Source organism: Tribolium madens, unplaced genomic scaffold (genome assembly GCF_015345945.1).
Source record: "Tribolium madens isolate multiple individuals breed KSU strain unplaced genomic scaffold, Tmad_KSU_1.1 Scaffold_71;HRSCAF=194;Tcas5.2_LG6, whole genome shotgun sequence".
NCBI lineage: Eukaryota > Metazoa > Arthropoda > Insecta > Coleoptera > Tenebrionidae > Tribolium > Tribolium madens.
Window position 1 is genome coordinate 4,764,583 of NW_025401041.1, and position 12,528 is coordinate 4,777,110.

General features: G+C 30.4%; 1 protein-coding gene across 14 annotated transcripts in view; it reads right to left on the reverse strand.

Annotated features, from left to right (window-relative positions):
• Positions 1-12,528, reverse strand: part of LOC123009367 (zinc finger protein 768-like) — an 82,313-nt gene that overhangs the window by 58,044 nt on the left and 11,741 nt on the right. For 8 of the 14 annotated variants that reach the window (XM_044405620.1, XM_044405619.1, XM_044405615.1 and 5 more), the window contains exons 1-2: positions 10,590-10,787; positions 485-1,416 (exon numbers count right to left, since the gene is read on the reverse strand). In XM_044405620.1, the coding sequence (XP_044261555.1) occupies positions 485-1,000 (516 nt within the window). In that variant the 5' untranslated portion in view covers positions 1,001-1,416; positions 10,590-10,787. Of the gene's footprint in view, positions 1-484; positions 1,417-3,539; positions 3,746-6,533; positions 6,552-10,369; positions 10,510-10,589; positions 10,788-12,528 lie in introns of those variants that run through there. The other 6 variants (XM_044405616.1, XM_044405611.1, XM_044405609.1 and 3 more) reach the window with 6 other exon arrangements.

Here is a 12,528-nt window from a genome sequence, read left to right on the forward strand (position 1 = left end):
CAAAATAATTTTAATTCATTATAAATACTACACTACTAATATAATTAATTTCAAGTAATTATATGAATGGAATCATCAAAATTTTAAGTAATTAATGATTCGGTTCTATACAATTGCCTCAATTTAATAAATTTTATTCAAATTTCAATTGAATCGCTTGATTTTTGATTGTTTAAGCTTATAGTTTTAATTGTTTTAATTACGTTTATTGTAATTATATTTGTTTCAGTCTTGTGAGATCTCGAATTTAACTAATTGTAGGTAATCAAATTTTCAATATGAATGTGGTTATAACGCAATTTTTATTAATTTTGATTATAATTAATGTAATATGTCCCCACCCATTTTGTCGCAACCAATCGCACAGTTTTCTCTCTCTAATCAAGTGTCCTCCGGTCGTCCCGCCTTCTCTAAAACTCCAATTATTTCTCAATTTTCGTGTAAAATCGTTCAAAAAACATGCAAAAAATCGGACAACACCTACCTGTAAATCATTGACCAATTTTTCGGCCATTTTATCCGGCGAATTTTGTCCAGTATTAAGTTGGTGTTGTTGTGACATATGCACCAACTGTTGTTGGGCCTGGACTTGAGCCAGAGCATGAGCATGGGCTTGTGCAACTTGCGAATTGGGACTGCCCAGTTGAGGTTGTTGTTGTTGTTGTTGTTGTTGTTGTTGTTGGTTTGGTTGTTGTTGATTTTGCTGCTGGCCGTTGTTTTGTTGTTGCTGTTGCGGTACCGAGTTTTGTTGTTGTTGTTGCTGTTGTTGTTGGTTTTGTTGCTGTTGTTGTTGTTGTATGGGTGTAATGACGTGGTTTTGGCTGCTGTTGCTCTGCTGCGATGGTGAATGGGCCGGAATGGAGTTGGTTGAGGCCGGCGGCACCGGCGAGTTCTGGTTCGAGTTGGAGAGGTTCTGGGCCATGCTTTGGGGCGGCCCTCGAGCCTGGTTCCAAAAATCGTTGTTCATCTTGAATACGGGCCTGTTGTTGACCTCGGCCATCGGTATCTGCAGAGACAGCGGCGTCGACCGGAGGTCCAGCGCGGCGTTCTCCTGGGCCTTGAATGAGTTCTGCAGCCACTTCGCTACGAGGTTTTCATGTTCGACCTTGAGATTGTTGATTAGATTTTGGTCCTCCGTGTTGAAAATGTTGACGGCTGGACGGGAAAAGGCGAGAATACGGCCCGTGAGGGACGAGCGTGGCGAGAGATGGCGACGCCGGAAGAAAACGCACCAAAGCCTCGAACGGCACTAAAACTATAGTACCGATGATGGGATAAAGGGTGAATGTGGTGGTAGTATAGTCGAGTCGCTGGTACGGTGGGTGAGTCGGCGTCGTGGTAATGAGGGTTATATTCTTCAACGACGAGTAAATGGGGTCTTTCGGATTGGTACCGATAGCTTTACTCAATTCCAATCTGAAATCATCCCAACCAAAATTAATTAAATCATACAGTTTAACAATTACTAAAAAGTGTGCAATTATAATAAAAAAATGCAAACACCCTGTATATGTGTCTATAACCGTTAAATATTTTATTAAATAACTGTAAAAATATAAATGCTGCGGTAATTACAGACCTCGGCTTCGCCTCGGGCTGATGTTTTTATTTTTAACTAGTAAACAACGATTTAGTTCATTGACTATTAATTCAAAAAAATCATATTTTTGAGTTAAAAATTTTTAACCTGTATAAAATGTTAAACTGTTAATGATTTATTTTGTGTTATGTCAAGTAGCAAAAAACCGTTAAATGTTTCACTAAATAATTATAAATATCTAGTATTCTAGAATAATTGTACCCCTCGGCTGCGCCTCGGGTTGCTTTTCTATTCTTAACCAATAAATAACGATTTAATTTATTTCAATTATTTTTATGAATAAATTACATTTTAATCTGATTATCTGTTATTTAATTTTTTTACAACAAACATAATAATTGCAATTTATTAAATTTTTTTTCAATCAAATATTGACTCTTGATAAATGATTCGGGTCATTTTAGGTTGTGACACCCTGTATATGCCCTCAATTAATTGCAATCGATTTTTATACTTTGCAATTTGACGTCAGTAATGTTTGTTGCAAAAAACACCCTGTATATTATACTTCAACACAAATATCTTAAATTAATTTACAAATAATAAACCATTTTGCACTAAAAATTGTAATTTAAACACTCTTACAGACTTATAAATTTATAGATTTTTACACGATTTGAAGTTAGGTAATAATTTCAATTACAATTGCATAATTAATTAAAGAAGTTTTATTATCAATAAATCACAATTTAATTCGATTATCTATTGTTTTTTGGAATAATTAATTTATTTTATCTTTAGGTTACAACCGGGACAATTACGACTTTTCGATATTTTTATCACTCACACTGTATGTAAAAACACGTTTTCGTAAACGTAGATAAAAGTGAATCAATGTTTTGATTTGTTTGCAAAAAATCGCTCAGATTCATAGGTACATTTTTTGATAAATCATTTGCATAAAAATTAATTTAAACACTCTGTATGCTACTTCAATATCTTATAAAACCTCGTAATTTGTTTAAGTAAATTTTACATTAACCGGCCTGTTCTGCAATGCTTGCTATTTCGACAACTTTTGCCAAAAAATTAATTAAAACACCCGGTTGATTCTATTTCAACACAAATAATTTTATTTTAATTAAAAGACTAACAAATAATTTGCCTAAAAATTTAATTAGAACGCCCTGTATTTATAAAATACTTTTTGAAACTGAGATCTATCAAATTTTACATAATTCGACGTTAAAAACTTACTGTAATTTCAATTAATTTATGAATTAAATGATCATTTTTGCTTTCAGGATATTTTTCTTCTTTTCGCAAATTTTGACAAAAAATAACAACTTTGATCGAAACTTAAATAAAAAAAAATTCTAAAAAATAAAAGAAAGAACAACTTTGAAAATGTAAGTCGCGTTTTACAAAAATACCAAGTAAACTAGTCTTACGAAAAAATTCGTCACTTTAAAGCGAAACTTTAAAGAATTCAGAGATTAATTAAATAAGATTCGAGCTTCAAACTGTCCAATTTTAATAACAAGCCAACTTGATTTACCCGGAAATGAATTATTTAAATTCTTTGGGGTATTTTTTGCTTCAGAAATAATCCTCAATGTATACAGTGTGTGAGCAAAAAAAATGGTACATCTGGTAGAACCGGAAATGTAAGTCAAACAGTGCCGACAGGTAAAGTGGTAACGAAATAATTTCTGTGAGAAAGAAACGTAATTTAATTCGGACACCTCGTATAATTTTGTTTTTGCAATTTTTATGCGTCGTAAAAATAGGTCCGGAACTGGCGAGTGATAAGTTTATTAATGAAAATATTTGCTACTAATTACACCTAACATATTTTATGTTAATCCCATTTATTTTCATTGATAGGTCAAGGCCGGTGATAAGAAATTTTTGTTGCGTATTGAAAATTTTGCCGGCGGCTAAGTTCTCCGTCGCTGAGTAGGTAATATTGAAAAAATTTTCGAAAAATTTTACTTACAGTTATAAAAATATTGCACATAAATCAGGTAAACACCGTAGCATCAAAGTAGGCCTGTTGCACAAAACCCGTCGAAAAACCGAATTTTCTCTGGGGGAAAAACCGCACTCGAATCAAAGCCGGCTGATCGTGAGTCAAATTGAAAGTGTAAAAAAAATTCGAAACTTAGCACGAAGTTAAGTCGCGAGCTATCCGAGCGTCCCGACGCGTCCAAACGATAAGAAAGTCAGTAGATAACTAAGAAAATGAACGGCGTCGCGAAAAGACGACCAGCGTCTGAAAACGACGCCTTCAAACTAAGAAAATAAGGGTAGAATCTCAAAGAGCGAGACGGCGAGATCCAAGATTTGCGGTCGAAACAAGGACGGAGCATAAATACGGACAAGGAACAAGCGAGACGACCAGAGGCAAGACCAACGTGCGCAAGAGAGAGCAAAAACGCGAGCAAGGGTTGCGACTGGAATAAATATATGCAAGAAAAACGTGCGAGAGCGAGATGGACGAACCTTAGAATTGTATCTTAGGTGGCGCAGGCGCACCCCTCGGCAAGTATAAGGAGTCATCCGACGGAGTCGCCCCCTCCACGATCTCGCCCCCTCGAAAAAAAGCGCTCCTTATTTTTTCAAAGCCATCCCCACTACAAGGGAGGGGAAGACACGGCGCCGATCTAAGGGATGGAACGGCAGTCGTGGACGACGTCTGCGAGGAGAAACATCGCATTTTTATGAGTCACACAACACCCCTACTACGACACCCCCTCCACGCACCCCATTTTTAAGATGCACCAGTCCGAGTGCGATTTTTTTTTAGTTCGGCCCACGAGGGTGCGCACCCCACTTTTTTGTGACCAAATTCAACGGTGAAGTATTCAATTACGTAACATAAGTAAAAACACTAATTTATTAATTAAGATGGCTCGGAATTAATCCGACCATTTTTTGTGCACGTCTGTAAAAATGCATTTGAATAAATTTACATATCTTTGTGTGTAAGGTCACAACTTCTTATGTAATGGTAGCATTTGTTCAAATTTAAAAAAATATTATACCGACATTTTTAATGAGCTCGATTGTACTTTAAAAAACTGATTTTTATTGAAAATTGCGTGTAATTGTAAAAATAATTAGCTTAAATTAACATAATTCAGTTAAGTGAACTTCCAGTTGAAAGATTTTTCGTACGTTACACTTAGATTAACATAAAAATGGCGTAAACAAAGAATTGCAGCAACGGAAAAAATAATTAATTTAAATTAGCAATTTCTTCAAAATTGTGACACTGATGATGTAAATTTACTAACAAGACGTCTGAATAAAATCTTCAAAATCGTTTGTTTTTTTATTCCGCACAGTTTTTTATCGCAGCCCAGAGTAAATCAAATTAAATTTAATTAATTAATTATTATTGAAACACTTTTTTTATTTTTTATTCTCCTCCTATGTAACAAAGCGTTTTTATCAATTTATCAATTTTTTATCAAATTAAATTAATTCGAAATTCAATCAATAAAATATAATTAGAAAAATAAGAAAAATTAAGAAGTAAATTAATAGAAGCGTTAAAAGCTCACGTTAATAACACTTTTCTTACACAAATTAATTAGAATTTAGAAAAACAGTAGATAAATTAACTATTCAATTAATTAATAAGTGGGTATTAAAATGGTAATAATATTACTTAATTACTAGACTCGGCTTTGCCTCGGCTAGCTCTAATAAGTACGTTACAAGTAAAATTAAATTAAAATAAATTAAATTATCTTTAATTATAACTAATTTCAATCTTTTTAATTTAAAAAAACAATTAGTCTTGAGAAATGTGAAGTTAAAAAAAACTAAAAAACTGTGGTTTTCGTGTTTATTTATTGTGTCAAGGCTTGCTTGATCTATAATTATGTACATCATATTTGTTTCTTTATCCTCCTTCCACGTAATAAAACGTTTCAATAATTTTTTATCAAATTAATAAAAAAATGGATTTAAGAGATTACAAAAATAAGAAAAATTAAGAATTAAATTAAAGTACATAATACAAATTAAATTGAATATTAAATTAATAGAAACTTTGAAAATAATGCTTTTGTCACACAAATAAATTAAAATAAAAAAATTGGTAATAATACTACTTAATTACTAGGTTTGGCTTTGCCTCGGCCAGCTATAATATGTACGTTGCAAAAGAAATCAAGTTAAAATAAAATAAATTAACTTTAATTATAACTAATTTCGAACTTTTTTAATTAAAAAAAAACGAGATGTATAAAATCAACGAGAAAAATTAAAATGCTGTGTTTTTTGTGTTTGTTTATTGTATCAAAGCTAACTTGATTTATAATTATGCACATCAAATTTGGTTCTTTATTTTCCTTTCATGTACCTAATAAAACGTTTCAATATTTTTTTATGAAATTAATTAAAAAATCAATTTAAAAAAAATTAAGAATTAAATTAATAGAAGCGTTGAAAACCCTCGTTAATAACACTTTTCTCACAAATTAATTAAAATTGAAAATTGGTAATAATACTAGTTAATTACTAGGCTCGGCTTTGCCTCGGCTAGCTGTAATATGTACGTTTCAAGTGAAATCAAGTTAAAATAAATTAAATTAACTTTAATTATAACTAATTTCAGACTTTTTTAATTAAAAAAAAAAAAACGAGAAGTGTAAAACCAAGAGAAATACTGAAGAAATGGGGTTTTTGTGTTTGTTTATTGTATCAAGGCTAATTTGATTTAGCTAAAAAAATTCAGTTCGGTGTACTAATTGCGTTATTGGCGCCAATTGTTATTAAACGTTGTAAAATCGTGCATTTCCGTCCTTCTCGTCGAAAAATGTGCATTTAGTGCGTCGCGACGCCTCCGCTAGATGGCATCGGCGTCCTTATCTCGAGCGTCGTCGCATCTCAAAAAAATCACTTTCCCTGACCTAGACATTGCGTTCCGACTTGCGGCCTGATAAAATGGCGCGTTGGTGATAATGAGACAGTGCCGTACCTGGGGGGACCCGTGGGGACACTCGACACAACTTCACCGCGACTAAACACACCGAAAAATGGCCGATTTTTCTCGCGTTGTGAACTTAGACCGGACTCTTATCTATCAATGATAAATAACAAACCAATAAAAATCATTCGTGACCTCTAAATCACTTTTTAAACGAAACGAATCATTATAAACAAGATGGCGTGTTTTTTTTCGGGCGTGTGAACATGCAAAAGTGGACATTTTCACACGAAATAACAGTTAGGAATTAATAAGGGACGATAATTTATTCCGGAAATCGCGCGAATTTATTTCTATTGATTAGGTTGGCTGCACTGAGATTTTTATTTTTGTACAAGCCTCAAAATAAACGGAATGGAGAAGAGAGGGAAATTCGTGGAAAAAATGGCTGCGAAAAAATTCACTTTGGCCAATGTCGACGCTGCTATAAAATTTTAAATTTAGAAAGAGGCTTTCGCGACACAAAACTCAATTTTAATACAATTAATCGCAAGCTAATTATGCTTATTGCTGAAAAAAAATTAAAATTATTGCACCAGTTGGCAATGATAAATTAAATGCGTTTATTACATTGACAGTTGACAGCGGAAAAAGTCGGAACACATGTAACATGCACAGCATTAGGGTTACTACATTAAAAAACGAAAATTTGAACGATTTATTGATATTTATGCCCACATTGCGTGACTCTAAATTAATAATAATAACTTTATTATCTACCCTTAATGACAAAAGTACTACATTTCTGCGACATTAGCTTTGCCAGCAAATGTACATTTACAAAAACAAACAATAAAATTTCTTGTAACTTTTAGAAAAAGTGACAAATTTAGAAGATTTTCTAACAAAATCATTAGCAAAAAACAGTTTTTTGGCGAAACCGAGACAAGAGTTATGTCCGACATTAATTTTGTAGACAACTATACTCTAAGGATAATTGTAGTCAAAAAAACATGTGTTGAAGTGTGAAGACTAGCCGAGGCAAAGCCGAGGTTAGTAGAAATTATATAATTAATTAAGTAAAAATTTAAGTAGCTAAAAAAATTACTTACTTGTAAGTATTGTAGCTTCATTTTCTCTATTTAAGACATTAATTTTGTCGATAACTGTACTGTTGATACTTTTATTAAAAAAAATGTTTTGGAGTGTGAGGATTTTTCTTTTATTTACTGAATATTCAAACTTAATATTTTTTTAGTTTTTTTCTCTTTTGTACGACATAAACATAAACGAGATCTGTACTATAATAAAAAGTTTTTTGAAAAAAAATGTTTTAAGTGTCGGAACTAACCGAGGCGTAATATTTTTATATTTTTTTTATAAATTTTAAGACAATAGTTAAAAAAATATTTTCACAGTTTATTTTGCTAGTTTTTACTTTATGTACGACATTAAATTTGATGGTTACTGTACTCTAAAAAATTGAACTTTATAATTTTTTTTAAAGTGTGAGTACTAGCCGAGGCGAAGCCGAGATCAATGAAATTAATTAAGTAGAAAAAGAAGATAACTTAAAAAATTATTTAGTTTACTTTAAGGATTGTAGTCTAATTTTTAGACATTAATTTTGTCGATAACTGGGCTTTAATGATACTTTTAGTTAAAAATACATTTTTTTTATCTATTTAAAACATTCAAAGTGTGAAGATTTTTTTTTAGTTTCTAAAAGTTTAAATAAAAAAATAGAATTTAGATTTAATCATTTTTTAGCTTTTTGTACGACATTAACTCTAACGAAAACTGTACACTAATAAAAATTTGAATAAAAAAAACATGTTTTAAAGTGTGAGGACCAGCCGAGGCGAAGCTGAGGTTAGTAGCAATCTTCCGTTTTTATACAATTAATAATTAACAATTAACAATTAATAATAAAGTAAAAATTTAAGTAACTAAAAAAATTACTTGTAAGTATTGCAGCTTGATTTTCTCTATTTAGGACATTAATTTTGTCGACAACTGTTATGTTGGTACTTTTAGTAAAAAAAATGTTTGAAAATATGAGGATTTTTCTTTTATTTACTGAATATTCAAACTTAATAATTTTTTAGTTTTTTTCCCTTCTATACGACATTAACTTGACGAGATCTGTACTGTAATAAAAAAATTTTGAAAAAAAAAATGTTATAAGTGTCAGAACTAACCGAGGCTAGTAGTAATTTTTTTATTTTTTTATAAATTTTAAATAAAAACAATAGTTAAAAAAATATTTTCACAGTTTATTTTGCTAGTTTTTTCTTTATGTACGACATTAACTTTGATGGTTACTGTACTCTAAAAAAAATGTAGTATTTTTTTTTAAATGAGTACTAGCCGAGACGGAGCCGAGATCAATGAAATTAATTAAATTATTTAGTATACTTTAAGGATTGTAGTCTCATTTTTAGACATTAATTTTGTCAATAACTAAACTTTAATGATACTTTTAGTTAAAAAAAAAAACATTCTTTTATCTATTTAAAACATTGAAAGTGTAAAGTTTTTTCTTTTTTAAGTTTCTATAAGTTTAAATAAAAATAATAGAACTTAGACTTAATCATTTTTAGCTTTTTGTCATTCCTGTACGACATTAACTTTAACAAAAATTGTACACTAATAAAAATTTTAGTAAAAAAAAATGCTCAAAATCTGAGAACTAGAATTAGTCGATAATAATATGTAATTTTTTAAATATTTTTTTTTATAAATCTTAGTTGAAAAATATTTTCACAATTTGATATTTTGTTAGTTTCTTTATGGTTACTAAACTCTAAAAAATTTGTAGTAATTTTTTTAAGTATGAAGAAGAAGTAAGATTTTTAATATTTATTTTTTTAGTTACGAAAATATTATTTCTACTAGTAATTGTTGTAATTTACATTAAGATCAATTTTATAGCTATAAATTTTAGTAAAAAAACAGAAACATATTTTCACTATTTTTTATTCCAACAAGCGAAGCTTTGTTACTTCACTCAATAAATTGTCAAACGATATTTTAAAAATATGACAAAAAAATCAGTGTTGGTAACCGTAAAAACAAAACTATGACATTCTTTTGCTGCTATTGTAAGTCTATTTACCAAACGAAAAAGTTAATTACCAAATAAAAAAAAAATTTTGTTAGATAAATCGTAAACAAACCATTCACAGATGTTTCTTCATATTTTTATTAGATTTAATTAAATTGAAGTATTTCTAAGTCTCATCTTGTTATTTTTAATTAACATTTTCTATACTTAGAGAAGCGACATATCTTTGTTTACTAAGCTAATTATTTAATTTAAAAAATGAGAAAATGGTCTTTAATTCTCATTTCCTCATTAGAAAAATAAAAATTGCCAATAGTACCAATTTTTAGGTAGGTGTTAGGCCTAAAACGGCGAGCTTTTACCATAATCTGGAACAACTTTCCTGTTGACAAAACTAGGTAAAATAAATACGTCGAGTGTGGGAAACAGAAATTCCTCTTCTCTGGTAGAACTTGCTTTTCTTTTTATTAGCCATAATTATGTATAAATTATATCAAAAGTTGCAGGTTTTATGGATTTGCTAGTTGACAGTTTACTGTTACCGTTAATTAGCTTAATAAGAGCATCAAGGCAATAAAATTACCATTTATTCAAATTTAAGAAAAATGCAAACAAAGTTTTATTGTCTGGTTAGTGTCTAGGGTCAGTGTCGTCGAATTTTTTCGAAAAAATTCTCAAACGGAAGAGATAAAAGCGAGGAGGCCGTTTCGATAAGCAATGTGTGTGTGTGTTTAAAATGCAATTAATTGGAGATTTACGGCCGGTTTACGGCCGCAAATTGTTTATTTGAAGAAAAGCGAAAAAATCTTAAGTGACTTACCACCGAAATTTTAACCGACTGTCTGAATTTTTTTCGCCGGCGATAAAAATCAAAATGGCTGTACAAACAAATCTATTTTTATCGGTTAAAATTCTAATATTTGTGGAAGCCATTTTTATTCCAGCGTTTGCTTGATTGTTGAGTTAAAAAAGTGCGCCAATCGCATTTATCGATTTTTTTCCCACAACATGCAACTTAATAATATTAAATGTGCACAAACCATCGATCTGAGACACTTTTAAGCCACATTATGCCACTTCTAACCTCACTCGTCAATGAAAAAATCAAATCACCTGTGCACTCCGGGGCCCGGATCACGACGCGATTAGCGATTGTTTCGCGATAGGGTGACTTGATAATTCATTTTCAAACTCGAAGGTGTCTATTTGGAGTTTGAAACAGAGTTGAACATCTTAGTATGTAGTAAGAAAGCTGCATATAGAAATGAAGGCGGCGAAGGTGGGGGGGATACGAAATTGCATAAGTTTTAGAACACTGTGCATTTTGCATTGGATAAAGACGGATGCCGAGGCGAATAGTCGCTTTGGGTATTTTTAATGTGATGCGGGGCATTTTACTTTCGAAATTTGCTACGACAATGAGAGGAAAAATGCGTTATGCAGCCTGACTGCCTGCTCTGCACATTACCACAATGACGTAACGTAATTTAATCCAAATAAATTAAAACTTTATCGAGATTAATTGAAAGATATACTACAAGTATGTGAAATTCATGCTCGATTATTAACATGCGAGGGTTACGTAATTTTTTATTCCTTTTCAGGCGACCAAAATTTTGCACTTTGCTCATTTTTTTAGCTCAACAATGCGACTTTGAGCTTTGAGTGCACCAAGAATCTATTTTTAATAAATTTTATTTGATTACAAATAATCTCGACGCAGAAAAATATTTTCATTGATTACGACTATACTATGGAGTTTATCACAAGATCTTTAAAAATGATTTGTTTTGCAATCAATATCACTTATTTTTTTCGTGATTCATAACAAAATTTAAGATAATTGAGACGATACGAAAAGCACAAACAGCATAACAAATAACAGTTTCGGTCAAAGAAAAAAAATGTTAGTATTTAACAGTCTTCAAGTTTCTCAGTTACCACCTCAAAACTATCAAAAAATTTAAATTACTTAAAGTTTTGTCAAAAATTTTGTTCAAAAAATTCTAAAAATCAAAAACTAAAACTTGTGTTTTAATTTTTGAGTCAAGTCAAAAATCATCAAAATTTTGAGCATAAAAAGTTTTTTTTTATAATGACCGCCATGTCTAAAATTGACATGAAAAATCCAAAATTGAGCTTACTTACACAAAATTGAACCAAAGCTTTTCTTAACCAAAGCCAATATCAAGTTTATTTGACAATCTAGGAATTTAAAAAATGAACCGAAATGTAACTTTTTTATGCAAAATTATTCAAGGTTTTAGATTCTCAAATCAGTTTGAATTTCCTCAATTTAAATATTCAAAATGTACGCAAAAATTTCTCAAATTGTCTGATCAAATCTTCAAATTAGGTACAATTTTTAACGACTATAAAAACCCAAAATAGACTTTCTTTATAAAAAATTGTTCAAGAATTCAAATTTTTCTATTTTGTAACTAATAGTTTGCAAAATAACATCAAAAATGTTTCCAAATGTTTTCAAATTACAATTTTTTAAAGCCGCATAGTCCATAAAATTGAACCAAATAGTCTACTGACTTTCTGTATGCAAAATTATGCAAAGATCTAGATAATATAGGTAATTAATTTTCATCTCTTGCAAGCTGAAATTCCTCAAAACTGTTTAAAAATCTTTAGGTAAATCAAAAAAAAAACATTAAACCAAGCTAAAATTTAACTTTAAAATAGTCTAAGAATCTTGATTTTGTAATTAGTTTTGTTGTTTGACTAATAGTATTCAAAATATCAGCACAAAATCTTAATTTTTTCTTATAAAAGCGTTCGGCTAAGTCTTTAAATTATAATTTTTTAAAGCCTCTAAAAGCTTCAGACCGCACTAAAATTAAACTTTCCCAACGCAAAATTGTTCAAAGATTCTAATTTTGTAATTAGTTTTAATCTTTGACCAACAAGTTTTAAGAATTAGCACAAAATTTTTCAAAAATTGTCCAAATCTTCAAATTAAAATAAGTT